We start from the raw sequence: 14,218 nt of genomic DNA on the forward strand, positions 1-14,218 counted from the left end.
ACACTTTCATTACCTGAGGTTTTGGTCCAAGGATTTTGGAATACAGCGTGTAAGACATCACATTGCAGGCTGGGTATCCCACCCCGATAAGGAAGTCAGACGAAATGTACTGGGCGAGGTGTATGGCCGGAGTATACTGGCACCAGGTCTGTTCGTACGGGCAGCCCGTCGGCTCCAGAGAGCTGTTGGGCGCGATGGTGACCCCCGACATCATACTGATCAGCGAGTTGTTTTTCACATCTGTGTTTGGAGAAAGAGAACAGAAATGTGGATTAACTTTTATTCAGCTGGGTTGTTTGAATCAGAAGCAGCAGAAAAAGCCAAACTGACATCGAATCCATCGCCTTAATTGTACAGTTAAATGAATGCATCAATCCGTACCTGCCCACTGGATTTTAGGGTAGTGATTTCCCCACGGAAGCAGAACAAAGAAGCCAGAAAAGATAATAGCCAAACCGGCCAGAAACACAGGACGATCCCCGACTCTGGAAAGAAAAGCAAACATTCTACGTAATAAACTAAATTCAGGAAACAGAAATGGATTCAGTCTGTGCATGCAGGAGGGAGGGTACCTCTGAGAAGCCACTTTTACAACCAGAAACACCAGGATGGACTCGAAGCCGATGCAGCAGATGATAATGCCGTTGTACAGCACGGCCTCCTTCCGGGTCCAGGCGAACATGTCCATGGTCAGCGGGGTGGCAATTCTGGACAAAGACGTACAATCAGAACGCTACAGAACGGAGCACAGAGAGATAAAACTGGACTTGACTTGGAACACAACATACGTCTCAAAGACAGCGAAGATGAACATGACGATGAAGAACAGGACGTTGGAGGTCAGGACCGCCACCTGGTCGATGGTTTCCTCAGTTTCCTCGCTGACGTCGACTCTGTCTGCAGGAGGATAACGGAGAGTTAAACCAAAACAAACCACAACAACGTCCTGTGATGACAACTACAAAATAAAAGCCTCGTTTACTTTACGTGTATGTATGAGAAAATATACCTTCTGATGTGTAGTTGATGGCTTGGATCTGCCTCCCGTGATCATCGACTCGATGCTCTCTGATGGCCAGAATCACAACAGATGCTTTAGCCACAAGGACAGAAGATCCTCGTTTTGTTTTTTTTTAAAGTTTGCATCAAACTAATCTGCTGCCCATTCGAAACAGATTCTGGTGTTTTACGCGAATTCGTGAACTCACTTTAACACCAAGATGACGAGCAGGATGTTGACGACGCCGAGAGCTGCAGCCAGCAGAGCGGGACAGGTGTACATGTTGAGCTGCAGGTGGATGAACTCCAACGTGACGCCCTGTTCACCCACGAAGGACAGACACGCCTGCAGAGCTGCAACAAAGACAGTAGACAAAGAATGCAACGATGTTTTAACACCTCGTTCACAACACCTGCTGCATTCCCTTTGACTGCTGCTCAGGTTTGCACAATGTTAACAAAATATCTTGACTCATTAGCAACGTTTTTGGTGCATCAAAACTGTCAAACTTGCAAAATATTTTTTTTAAACAATGTTTTTGGTGCCTTAAAATGGACAACTTGCAAAAATACCTTCATCAGTAATGTTTTTTGTGCATTAAAACTCTCAATTTTGCAAAAATATGTGTACTAGCAACGTTTTTGGTGCACCAGAACAGTCAAACTCGCAAAAAGACCTTTACTAGTGATGTTTTTGTTGCATAAAAACTGTCATACTGGCAAAAATATATGTATTAGCAACAGTTTTGGTGCTCCCAAACATCACTAGTAAATGTATTTGTGCCCGTACGACAGCATATGGGAGTTTGTTTGTGTCTCTTCACCTGGCCCGAGGATGAAGCCCAGAGCCTGACAGGCGCTCATGTTTGCCATGGCGTTGGTCCTCTCCTTCAGCGATGTCGCTCCAGCGACGTAAGACCTCACCACGGCAACATTACCTGGAATCAGGAGAGAGAAACTTTCATGAGGCTCATTCCATCTCCAATCAGCACAATTTCAGCTCCACCATCTCTGACTTGTATGATTTTATGGATCTGTGTAAAGATATGTGTGAAATTACTGAGTTGTTCTTTTTTACCTGCTCCAAAGCCCACGAAGGCTCTGGACAGGAGCATGTGGACCTTGTTGTTGGTCGTGGGCAGGTACACGTAGGCGTAGTAGATGTTGGCCGACAGGTTGATGAAGATGGAGCACACCAGAGGCTCCCTGCGAGGCCGGTAGTTGGACCACAAGCCGAAGATGGGCGACGCCACCATCTGGCCGAGGCTGTAGGCCGCCACCACCCATCCCAGGAAGCTGGCGTCGGCGCTACTGTCAATCTAGAGACACAGTGGAAGGTGGCGAGGGTTAAACTTAGCGGGTCAGTCTGGGGCGTTTTAGATAGTTTATTTGTTACGTGGATTTTCATACGTTTTCAGACCTTATTGTATTTTCATCCCCGAAAATCAAAATCATCAAACCTAAGAAACCACTTTAAGGGTTCTTTAAACATCTGAAAACACAAATTTATCGAAACTCAGCTCAGAACTTATTCTGGGGCTGAACTATCAGTTCAGGGTTCATTTCAACTGCATGTACGGGAACATTCAGTAACATCAGGCTCACATGTTAAATATGGAGTCAACTTGGAAGCAGCTTGTAACTTTGCATATAAAATAACGACATATAGAACCTACGAAAACCAGTTTGTGTCTCCTACCAATGAGTCAACATCATTATTTTGTCAAAATATAAAAAAAAGGCTTAAAATATTTGCCACACATCAAATTCTATTTAAGTTACAGCCTCAGAAGTTGGTGAAATGTTGCCCAAAGACTGGATTTTTAGCAGGAAATACAGATTAATTCATATATATAGACAGTCTGGTTTGAAAATTCGACATTTTTCTCCATTTTGAAAGGCACCAATAATTAAGAACTATCCTCTGATGGAGCTGTTTGGATTCTGTGTCCTCACCGATGTTTTCTATTTTCTTTAAAGGTGCATATGAACAGCAAACACACGGTCAACAATCTTTTACTCTGAAAACAATGAACCATCTGTACCTTTTGCAAATAGGGCCACAGGGATGTGATGACGATCGTGAAACCTGAAAGGGCACAAAAACAGACACGAGTCACAGGCTGCCATCAGACGATTGGAAGAGATGGACATGAGAGGACAATATAAGACACTGGATCAGTAAATAAATGCAGCATGACTCAGAAACAGTGAACAGAGGAGCCAGGTGTTGGAGATACATCCAGTGGGATGGTGGAACATCTGTGGGTGGGTCTGCTCACCGACGCTGCTGAGGAACATGGTGAAGTACATGACCCGGATGGACCTCCAGCGGCTGCTGCTGTCCTCCTCCACAGATCCATCACTGCTCACAGACAGACAGGTGAGTTAAAGTCTTACTCTGGACAGGTGGTTTAATATTAACTCTGGAGCTTCACTAGAGAGCAGCTTCCTGGGAGGTTCTTGAAGATGTTCCACCTCTCAGATTAGAGGTGAAACATGTTTGAGGGCCTTAAAGGGAAGGATTTAAGCTGCCAATCAGGGAGTCTTCTTCCTGTAGGGGGCGGGGCAACAGCAGGTCACCTGCATTTTAAGCAACAGGTACTGAATCATGTCGTTAAGGACACGATTAAAATCATGAGTTATGGTGAAACTTTCATGCATTTGCAGAAAAGGGCACAAACGAGGCGTTTAATGTGAGAAGTGAACAGTTTAACAGCCCTCATGTTGATTGTTTTGATGCACCACCAACTCCATGCCCTTATTTTGAAGGTACTATCACAGAACATCTTGTCCTTGAGGTGAAACGTCTTCAGGAACCCTACAGAGAAGTCCAGGTGTGTTTTACTGCAGCTAAGATTACTACGACCTGGTGGGCAGAGAACCGACAGACAGGTTTGACTTCATGGTGTTATGGCAGAGGTTAAAGAGGACAGGTGAGTCCTACCTGCTGTCGTCGTCCCTGAGCAGCGGTGTGGTGTCATCAGGGTCCAGGTGAGACATGTTGGAGCCGGATGTCGACGCTGCCTTTGGACTCTGGAGGATCAAAACAAACTAAGTCGCCATGTTGCCGAGGGTCAGTGAACTCCGCGGCTAACTGCTGTGGCTGCGCTGCGAAGCTAGCTGCGGGCTAACGTTAGCTAAGCGAAGCTAACGGCTCGTCGCATCGCTCGCTGAGCCGAAAACCGGAGACGGAGCTGGACGGAGACGTTACCGGCCGACGGTGAGCAGAAGAGACGACCGGACGGGTCGGTCGAGCTCCCAACACTGGACTCTGACACCGGAGGAAGTTTGGAACTGGACCTCTGTCACAGCGGACAGCGTCCAGTCGACAACTTCTGGTCTGGCCTTTCAAAATAAAACCCGCTGGAATCAAAACAAACCAAATCATGTTTCTGCTCTTAAACAAATTACAGGAAAACAAAGCTTCTTTAACAGGAATAAATAATGTTTTCTGCTGCATTGTAGGGAAATAACTTGTTTTCATCAGAAGTTTATTATCGTGATGCTGTTTATAATGCAGCATTAATATTTATTATCAGTAATTCTAATACTCATTATTGTGAGCTGAAGGCTGAGGTTGGGATGGTTCTACTTCTCTGTAGGGTCTGATAGACACTGCATTTTATTTAAAAGGCTCTTACTGTTCGTTTTAAAAACCTCTTACTGTCTTTTCTGTTGGCCCTTAAACCTTTCTACCTGGATTTACCTGCAGATCAATCTAAATCTGGACTCATGTTTATTCTCAGAACAATTGAGGTTTTCAATTTCCTTCAATTTACCTTCCAGCTGCTTTCAGTTGAGTTGAATCATTTGTTTTTAAAACTCCAAATGCACTAATTCATGTTGTTATTTTACCAACTTTGGCTGCAAGAGTGAACACAAGAGTCTTCATGCACTCCCAGCATCTGAGCAACAGAAGATTAAGTGGGTTTCTTTTATTTATGATGTCGGTGTCATCACAAAAACTGACAGAATTCAAATTGAAAAAGCCTGTTCTCATTTTCACCGTCCGGCCTTGTTGAAGTAGCGCATCGTCTGCTAACCTGATTAAAGATCAAGTATAGTGAAAGTAAATTGTGTTTTGTGGTTTCAAACTTAAAGCTGCCAAACAGAACCTTTGAAAATACTAAGACACAAGCCTTCATTACGAATTTTATCCAATTTCTATGTAAAATCAGTGCTTCCAGATTAACTACTTAGAATTAGCATCAAAAAAACTGCTTGATCATTAGGGTGAAAATTTAACAGCTGACACTTGTTTTTGTACCGTCGCTCACTACATACACTTATTTTGAAGCCAACATCGTGCAACATCCGGGGCTCACCTGGTGTTACCCGTCTGGCTTGACGCAGCGCGCTCACGTGAGGACTCACAAACACAAACACACCTGAGCTCTGTTTAATCATCTTCTGTCTTCAGCTCAGAAACATCCAGAAGGACCTGGTGGACTTTAGTTACATTAGTTAACAATTAAGCCACAAATAACAGAGACAACAGATTCTAACAGAAAATAAAGTATTCACGTAGTTTTCCCTCATTTTCTAAAGGTGGGAACAGAAATAACGTCATGTTTTAAGATTTTTTTTAATTTTATTTAACCAACTGGAGCACAAGGATCTTATAACACATAATTCAAATTTTCAGATGAATAATAGATCAGTGATTTTCTGACTGTCTAAATCACTTTTTAAAACTAATTCCCAATAAAATAAAAAATATACAAATGTATACATAACTAAATAAGGCATTTTAAACTCAATTTTAATGTTATTCTAAATTTTAAGACCAAGAATTTTTACTTTTCCTGCACATATATCAAATCCAAACATCAGGGATCCATTATCTCGATTACTAATGAGCAATATTGGCTCTTAATAAACACAGTCAGCCCCTAATAGTCACCTCCAGATTTACATATTTAGCAATGAAAAGGTGCATTAACGTTTTAAATTAATCCCTGAACACAACTCACAAAGCTGAACGTCTTTAGTTTTGCAGGAATCTGGTTATAAATCAAAACACTGGACACATTTTACATTTGGTGGCTCAAAATGAGAAGTCTTAAAATCAACATATTATTGTAGTTTATTCTTAAAAAGTCAGACAAAACCCGTCAAAACTCACAGGTAAAGACAAGTCCTTCAGATGCATAATCAGGGGACAATGAATTATACAAGATGTTGTGTTAAATCATGCAGGAAAACAGATTTCACTGATTAACTGAGCAGCCTCTGGGGACCTTAAATGTTTACAGCATCTATGCAACAGTTCATTCAGTGTGGACCAAAGTGGCTAAAAACAGGATTTAAATACAATGAGGTTTGCACCAGATGTAATGAACTGAGTGTAACTGTCATGTGCAGACACAGATTCAGGCAGACAGGCAGGTGAGGTGTTCAAAGAGGTTTATTAAATTACAGGATTAAACAGAAACCAACATCAAGTTCAGAAACTAGACAGAACGGGGTAAACCAGACTTCATTCAAAAAACGGGCAAAACTACAAAAACCTCAGAAAAACTCTAAATTAACACCAAGGAGGGAACCTGAGGGAAGTAATGTGGATGAACTAAAGCTAGACCAACAAAACGGGGATACTCACGGGGCTGAGGACCGAACCAGAGGAGGAGGGGGTTCAGGTAGCAGTGGAGACAGAACAGGGACCAGCAGAAGGTCTGTGGTCTGGAGGAATGAGCAGGGCTTTATGGAGAGAGGTGATTGAGAGCAGGTGTCTCCAGTCAGGCCCTCAGGTTCAGAGTGACAGGAGCTGAAGAGAAGTGATGAAGCCTCATGAAGACCTGAAGCTTTCCATCCCAGTAGTTCACACATGGAGCTTCACCTGCTCTGCTGCGCCATCAAGTGGACGATAAACGTAAAGCAGGTGGTGGGACAACAATCTGACATAGTTTGTGCTAATAAACAAAAACGTGGTCGTGTTGCTTGTGTTTGGGGGGACATCAGGCCTTGAACGTCACCACATACGTCATCAACACGACTCAATATGAGCTTCGAAGCCTCCACACGTGACCACCTGACAAGAACCAGCAGCATCCACGCAAATAGGAGTTTTATTAAGGTGCTTGTGTTTAGTTTTTAGTAAAACTTTTGTTAAAAAGTTGACAGAAAACAAATAACGCTTCCCTGAAATCACCCAGATCTAACAGGTCAGCTCCAGAGTCTAAGTGAAGGCAACTACGGTGTCCGAGTGCAAGTGAAAGCAGCACGAGATGGTTAACAGTCACAGCGGAAGCATCACTGGGACTAAATACAGCATTTTACAGTTTAGTCGACACACAGACCTGAAAGAGAGAACCAGAGTTCAGTTTGTTTGGCTGTTTAGGACTGTTTCCTCCAAGTTCATTAAATATCAGACAGCATCAGGATCCAAAGGCAGACAGAGCAGAACACTTTTACCATCACTATGTCATGATTTGAATCAGGGAGATTTTGCAGGACTTTAGTGAAATTAAAGAGTAATTAGATAAAATAGAACAAGCCAAAAGAAAAACAAACAAACAACAAAAAAAAACAGCCTAAAACTGTAAATGTTATCAGTACTTTTACAAGTTTTAATTTGTTCTTTTATGTTTGACCAATAAATGCCACATTTATTTATTTATTTATTTTTATTACAGTAAATAGAAACAAAAAAATCAACAGATATTTGGTGTTATTTGAACTGAAAAATGGTAATGTGTTTATTTTAGAAATTTTTTCTTTTTTTGTCCCAAAATTACAGAAAAAAAAATCAGTAAAATCACTCAGAAAAATACAAATAAAGAATGAATCTACATGTTAACTGTAAAAATTTTTTTAAAAAGTGCCTAAAACTGTACATAATTTGTACAAATAGTGAGTTGTCCTTTCACAGTGTGCATCTGTAAAAATGAACTGCTCAACTGCATTTAAATCCATAAAAGTAATTTAAAAAAAGAAGATAAAACTTGTGCCAGATATCGCTCAGATAAAAACACAGACATAAGAGATGCATTCACCAAAAGAAGAAGCAATAAATTCTAACTGTGACTCACTACTTTATTAAAATAAGGAGTTAAAATTAGGAACAGAGTAAAGCTGCTGTCAGACTGAGCAGCAGCAGCTTCTGATCAATCCCAGACGTTTTCCTCCTTCCTCCCTTCCAGTGTCCTGCTTCACTAGTGGGAATAAAACTAACCGAGTAACTGCGGCTTTAACGACAAGTGAAAGTGAAACTAAACCTGTGCCCGACGAGGCGGACATTTTAGAAACGTGGCTGTCCTATTTTTGGAGCTCCGCGGTGAAATCAGACAGAAAAGAGGAGAATCTGACCTCAGACCTGTAAATCTACTTTTCAGAGACGCCCTGACTTCTGTATTTGAGGAGCTTCCAGGAGCAGAATGGGTAGGTGGACTCGTCCTTCAGCGCTCTGCCGCTCAGACTCTGGCCTCGTTCTGACGTCTCTCGTGTTTTTCAGGCGGAACCTCGGCTCGTTTGTGGTTCGCGGTGATTTTGGCTTCGTCCTGCGGAGCTTCCACCGGTAAGGCTGCTTTCTCTCACATGTTCACACACGTTTTATTTGCTTAACGTGGTAACGTCACCACCACATTTAGTCACTGTGATTTTTTTAAAATTATTTTTTAGTACTTCCGATTATTTTGCTGATATTATTTTAATAAAATTATAGATAATATCAAGTCATATTGCAGGGGGGGAAAAAGCATTAATTTACACATTAACTGTAAAAGCAAAAAAACACAACTTGCCAAAGTGCTAAATAAGACCCAGCACAGGGGCGGTGCCACCATTTTTTCCTGCCTTGAACAATAAAAACTTCTCTTTTATGGCTGACACACGAGGCTGTAGGTCACTGCCAGCCAGTAATATGCAAACTGTGACTGATAAGAGCTGATACCATTCAAACCAGAAACACCCCCCTGCCCCCGTCCTGTTGGTATCGTCCTTGAGGCGGGAGACAGGAACCGTTTCTCAGTCCCACGTTTTAATGGAAGAATGAACTCAGAAAGTTCACAAAATCTCTTTACTAAGTGTAAAAAAACAAAAATGCCCAAAGACTTTTTCCCCCTGATGGACTTATTCATGCTGCGTGCCTGAGATCCCCGTCTTATTTAGTTCTTAAGGTCCGAGCACCCAAAAGGGTGCAAAGACCCCGTTGGAACTGCTCGGGTTTATTATTATTCATGACAAAGAAACGCATTTTTGAAGTCCTAAACGTACTCGCACACGCACAAAACTTGGCACACACATCAGACCTGGTGGAAAATTTTATGATTAGGGGGAAATGCACACCTCAATAGAAAAATGGCTCAACAGCGCCCCCTACAAAATTACAAAAAATGGGCCCCCGAACACACTTCCACGTAGAGCCACGAAATTCGGCAAACACATGTAACATGCCAAGATGCACAAAAAAGCCTCAAGAACACATACCTGAAACGCAACAGGAAGCCGGCCATTTTGAAAAAAGAGGTGCCTTTTGCCCAAATATCGGCCATTTTTGGCCATTTTCAAAATCTGTCTCCTCCTAGGGGGTAAGTTGTACACACTTGAAATTTGGCCAGCACAATCTACACGACGTGGTGATTAAAAGTTATTAAAACGTTGCGCAAAAGTCTGACGGCGTCAACATGGCGGCCTGTAGAATTTCACCAAAACGCCATAAAACACTATTAAATAGGACGTGCTGTGTAACTTGCCTGTACGTGCTCCAGTCTTAATGAAACTATACACATGTGCTCAGAGTCCCACCCATAGCGCGTTACCAGCACGCCACATCACACCACGCACACCGTCGCAGCTCGCCACTAAACAGGAAGTGGCTTGTAACGAGGCCGCACGTGCTCCGATCTGCCCCAAACTCGACACGCCGGATCAGAGTCCTGTCTGGAGCACGATAGCATCACAACCCGACGTGCGCGAAGGCCGACAATCGTACGCCGAGGACCTGTCAAATGCCGCTAATGGCTTTAATTCTGTTTGTTATTCCTTCATGTTGGTGGTTTCCTGTTCTAGAGCTACCTCAACACTTTGAAAATGTCTATGCAACGTTTGTACATGCCGTGTTGATTGTACATTCAAAGAGACTAATAAAGTTTAGAACAAAAACAAGAAAAAGAAAAAACCTGCACAACCTATAGGGTGAGGTTGGGTCAGAGTGCCATGGGCCGGTGGTTGTCTTGTTGTGGATGATTACAGTAAGTCCTCCTGTCCTCGGTATGTATGGCATCATGGAGATAAAAACGTAACCAACAGCGTCTGTGTGACAGCTACAGATGGTCTGGTGGTTTCTGTGAGGAGTCCCATCTTGGTACAACGCAACCACACGACCACGTTACCATGCTGGCTCGAACCGCCGCAAGACGCAGAGGATCTGGAGGTCCGCTGGTATCGTGGCAGCGACTTCGACAATCCCATCATGCTTTACCGGGAGAAGAAGGTCTACAGTGAAAAGCAGCCGGCTTCGTACGCTGGTCGAGTCTGGTTCGGCCCAAAGGACGACAAGTCGGGCGGGTTGAGGTCCGGCGACGTGAGCCTGAAGCTGGAGAATGCGACCATCGAAGACGCAGGAGAGTACACCTGTTATGTCAGCAGTTACCAGGCTTATGACAGTGACACTGTCCGTCTCCTTGTGACAGGTGAGAGTCATGAAGGTGGAATAAATACAGTTTATGGGTCTCTTCATGCGTGCATCAGATGTTCTTCACCTTCCTCCTCCGTCCTAGAAACCGGATCCCCTCTACTGTTGTCACCCGTGTGGAAAGAAGACAAGAGGGTGAACGTGAGCTGTAAATCTGAACGCTGGTATCCACAACCGACGCTGCGCTGGTCGGACGGCAAGCAGGATCTGAGAGCTGGAAATGTGATGTACGGCAAAGATTCTTCTGGTCTCATTTGGGTCCACAGTTGGGTTCTCGTCCAGAGCTCCTCGGAGGTCTCCTGCTCTGTAGGTCTCTCTACAATAGCAGTAAAGGAGGCCAGGATGTCCCTTAAAGAGCCTCCTCAACCTGCTCCAAGCGGTAAAGAGAGTGATGTGCATGTGTGCAACAGCTGAGTTTTCTTTATTAGCTTTTTATAGAAGTCTCCTTTTAGAATTAAATTACAAAATTACAAAAAGCTAAATTTTCAAATGGCTGTAATTTGGAAAATATTCATCGTATGAAGGTCAAACTTTGCGGCTTTATTAAATATACTTTCCTTTTTTTTATGTAGAGTCAGGATCCTCAGCGGCTGGATGGGTGGCCTTCGCGTTGCTCCTCGTAGCCACAGCAGTAGTGTTCGCTGTACTTGCAGCTATGTACATCAAAAAGAGAGGTACATGTTATTACATATATATGTATCCTCAGTGATGTAAACATGAGCACTGGCTGAAATCAACCCGCAACATGTTTTTGTTCTGTTTCAGGGAAGAACTCCAAATCCGAACCATCTGACGGTAAGAAAAACAACCGAGTCACATTAAACACAGCGTTACTCTGTCGCAACACTTCACTGAAACTTCATTGTGTTCATTATATATTCATCCCGGCTTCCAGCAATTATTGTGTTGCGCTCGCGTAAAGTTTGGCTCATAATCTGAAGTAAATGATTACCTCGAGAGCTTCTTAAATCACCGGCGTTCCTTTTGAGTTCTTTGATTCGCTTCAAAGTTGTTGTTTTTTTAACATAAACTATGAATATTTTCAACGGTATCTGTGAAATTGTAGATTGATAGCTCAAGTAATTGTTTGGTTTTTTTAATACCCAGTCCAACCACTCTGCATGTTTTAGTGTTTTTTTTTTCATGTTGAATTTTGAGGCAGTTTGAACGACAACATCTGAGGAAATCTTAAAGATAAAAACCTGAAAATTTCACTGTTGTTTCTCATCCCGTCATTGATTCAGAATCTGTAGTATTATAATAGACAAGTAGATCAAAGAATCTGTGATTGTGGGTGTGAACAAAGACTGAAGCCGTTATGAAAAGTCCCATCATCAAGCTCACAAAACCAAAAAAAACTTGATATTACAGAAGTCAACATTTTGTGAACCACATGAAGCTGCAGGTCACAGCCAAACATTAGAATACTTTTAAAAATGAAACACTTGGTCACAAAAATGACAAAAAGAAATTGGTTGAAATTTCATAAATGGTTGATGAAGGTCTGACGAGTTGGACGACGGCTTTACATCCTCGTTCACGCCTGAAGATGCTGTGCTGTGATCGATCTTCTTGAGGAGACTGTTAATGGAGAGATAATGCAGCAGGACAGCAGGGTTAAGTTTCTAGAAAGCTTCCTGTCAAAGCCACAGATGGCATAGTTGTATGGTTGTGCTCCTGACGAAAGGGAGATTAAACTCTTTTGTTTTGTTTTTTCTCCAGAGACTGTCCCCTTTTTGCCAAAAGGTAAGAATTGGTTCAAGTGGTCGTCGTTCTTAGAGTCAACAAAAAACCCAACAGAGATATTAACAGATGTGTTCTCTATTGACTTCTCTGCAGACGGGAAGCAGCCATCGGTTCTAACAAGACTTCGCGAATATTACGGTAATTCATTTAATTAGTTGAGAATCACAGTTGTTTTCTCCTGTTTTTCTAACCCAGCTCTGTTCTGTCCTTTCTTTTTTTCTTCATTTTCAACAGTGAATATTAAACTTGATGAGCCGAAACATAAATTCCTCACTGTTAAAGGCACTATGCTGCGAGACACCAAATGTGATGACTTTCCTGATGGACCAAGCGTTACCTGTCTCACTGCTATCAAAGGAACTCCTGGGTTCTCTGGTGGACAACACTACTGGGAGGTTTCATTGGGTCCTTTGGATAATCCAGCAGTCGGCCTCAAACAGTCCTGGTGGGTCGGAGTTACAAGTAGACCTGAAATTCTTCAGGAGTCAGTTTCTCCAAACACATCTAATGGCTTCTGGTTCCTGTCTTCTTCTCCCGACTCAGCAGACGTGTTTCAGTTTAGCACTAAACCAAGGGTTTTTATTGGCTGTCCACGACCGCAGAAGGTCGGTGTGTTTCTGGATTATGACGGTGGAGAGCTCTCCTTTTATAACGTGAACGATGAAACTCTGATTGGATCTTTCAAAGTCAAATTCACAGGTGAAGTCTTTCCATTTTTCAATCCTGGGAAAGGTGATGCAGCACCTATGGAGATTTTACACAAGAAGGAGGAGAACCATCGTGGTGAAGAGGAGAATTCTGTAGATTCAGTCACACACGAGACTGAAGCTTAAAATCAGAATTAAAGAAATACGTTGCTGCAGCATCTCAGACTTTATTTATTAGCTATTTGGGACTCAAAACTAAGTCCTATTTCATATATTCTCAGACCGGGGAGTCTTTCTATTTTCCCCTCAGAACAACATCTTACCTGTGAAACCATTTTAATAGTTCGATCTGTAAAACACTTTCCTCCTACAACCATGAAATTTGGTGAAGGCACCGCTGCAACAGTTTCCAAATGTTTGAATGGCTCCAGCAAAGGCCAAACTGTAATTACTGGAGTTTGAAAATGGGGAAAAGTGCAAAAATTTCAATCTAGGGTGGTTGTTGGGCCCCAAAAAGTTCCTCTAAGTGTATTTTTATGGATGTATCCATGATTCCTACTGATAATACAGTCCTTCACCAACTTCTGAGGCCTCTAACATCCGTAGAAGTCGATGTGTGGCAGGTGTGGCAAGACAGGGTTCCAGTGTTTTGCTATTTTTATATGATGTGGACCTATTGGTTGGACCACAAAAACTGGTGTATATAGGGGTTTATATATGGTCATTATTTGTGTAGCTGCTACAAAATACCAAAAACATGGAACCATGTCTCACCACACATCGAGTTCTGCTGATGTTAGAGCCTCAAAAGTGGATGAAAAGTTGACTGAAGGCTGTTATTTTAGTAGTAAACATGGATCCATCCTTATAGACTCACTTACAGGAACTTTCTGGACCCCAGTTACCACCAAGTAAAAAATTGGGATCTGCTGGAGAATCTACAGAAAACGGTTCCGTCTCTGTCCTCACCAAATGTCCTGGTTGTAGGAGTTAACTTTCTGGAGATGTTGAATCCCCTAAATGGTTTCCAGGTTAGACGTCTTTTTGAGGGTGACAATGCAAAAATTTCCAGATCTGAAAATACACGGAAGTCTTAAAATTCATCCAAAAAATATTTTACAGAGTTTTGGGTCCCAAATAAGAAATAAATAAACTCTGGAGAACAATCTGGGCTGCAAGGTGGGGCAGT

The 14,218-nt window shown here is 42.5% G+C and overlaps 2 protein-coding genes across 2 annotated transcripts in view; one reads left to right on the forward strand and one right to left on the reverse strand.

Annotated features, from left to right (window-relative positions):
* Positions 1-4,401, reverse strand: part of mfsd8 (major facilitator superfamily domain containing 8) — a 6,294-nt gene extending 1,893 nt beyond the window's left edge. The window contains exons 1-11 of the mRNA XM_008290836.1: positions 3,947-4,401; positions 3,282-3,364; positions 3,045-3,088; positions 2,078-2,318; positions 1,824-1,937; positions 1,209-1,353; positions 1,010-1,068; positions 789-897; positions 573-707; positions 382-485; positions 14-240 (exon numbers count right to left, since the gene is read on the reverse strand). Of these exons, the coding sequence (XP_008289058.1) occupies positions 14-240; positions 382-485; positions 573-707; positions 789-897; positions 1,010-1,068; positions 1,209-1,353; positions 1,824-1,937; positions 2,078-2,318; positions 3,045-3,088; positions 3,282-3,364; positions 3,947-4,002 (1,317 nt within the window). The 5' untranslated portion in view covers positions 4,003-4,401. The remainder of the gene's footprint in view (positions 1-13; positions 241-381; positions 486-572; positions 708-788; positions 898-1,009; positions 1,069-1,208; positions 1,354-1,823; positions 1,938-2,077; positions 2,319-3,044; positions 3,089-3,281; positions 3,365-3,946) is intronic.
* Positions 4,402-8,219: 3,818 nt separating this feature from the next.
* On the forward strand, positions 8,220-14,187 carry LOC103363887 (butyrophilin subfamily 2 member A2-like). The gene is made up of 9 exons (XM_008290838.1): positions 8,220-8,382; positions 8,456-8,518; positions 10,266-10,634; positions 10,722-11,015; positions 11,209-11,310; positions 11,402-11,431; positions 12,359-12,382; positions 12,476-12,520; positions 12,617-14,187. The coding sequence occupies exons 1-9, from the start codon at positions 8,379-8,381 to the stop codon at positions 13,213-13,215; spliced, it is 1,530 nt and encodes a 509-aa protein (XP_008289060.1). The 5' UTR covers positions 8,220-8,378; the 3' UTR covers positions 13,216-14,187.
* The last annotated feature ends 31 nt before the right edge of the window (positions 14,188-14,218 follow it).

This window comes from Stegastes partitus, unplaced genomic scaffold (assembly GCF_000690725.1).
Source record: "Stegastes partitus isolate 25-593 unplaced genomic scaffold, Stegastes_partitus-1.0.2 Scaffold698, whole genome shotgun sequence".
Lineage (NCBI taxonomy): Eukaryota > Metazoa > Chordata > Actinopteri > Pomacentridae > Stegastes > Stegastes partitus.

Coding starts and splice junctions, on each gene's coding strand:
- LOC103363887 (XM_008290838.1), top strand. Junction 11,016..11,208: donor TCCTCAACCTGCTCCAAGCG/GTAAAGAGAGTG, acceptor TTTTTTATGTAG/AGTCAGGATCCTCAGCGGCT. Junction 11,432..12,358: donor CAAATCCGAACCATCTGACG/GTAAGAAAAACA, acceptor TTTTTTCTCCAG/AGACTGTCCCCTTTTTGCCA.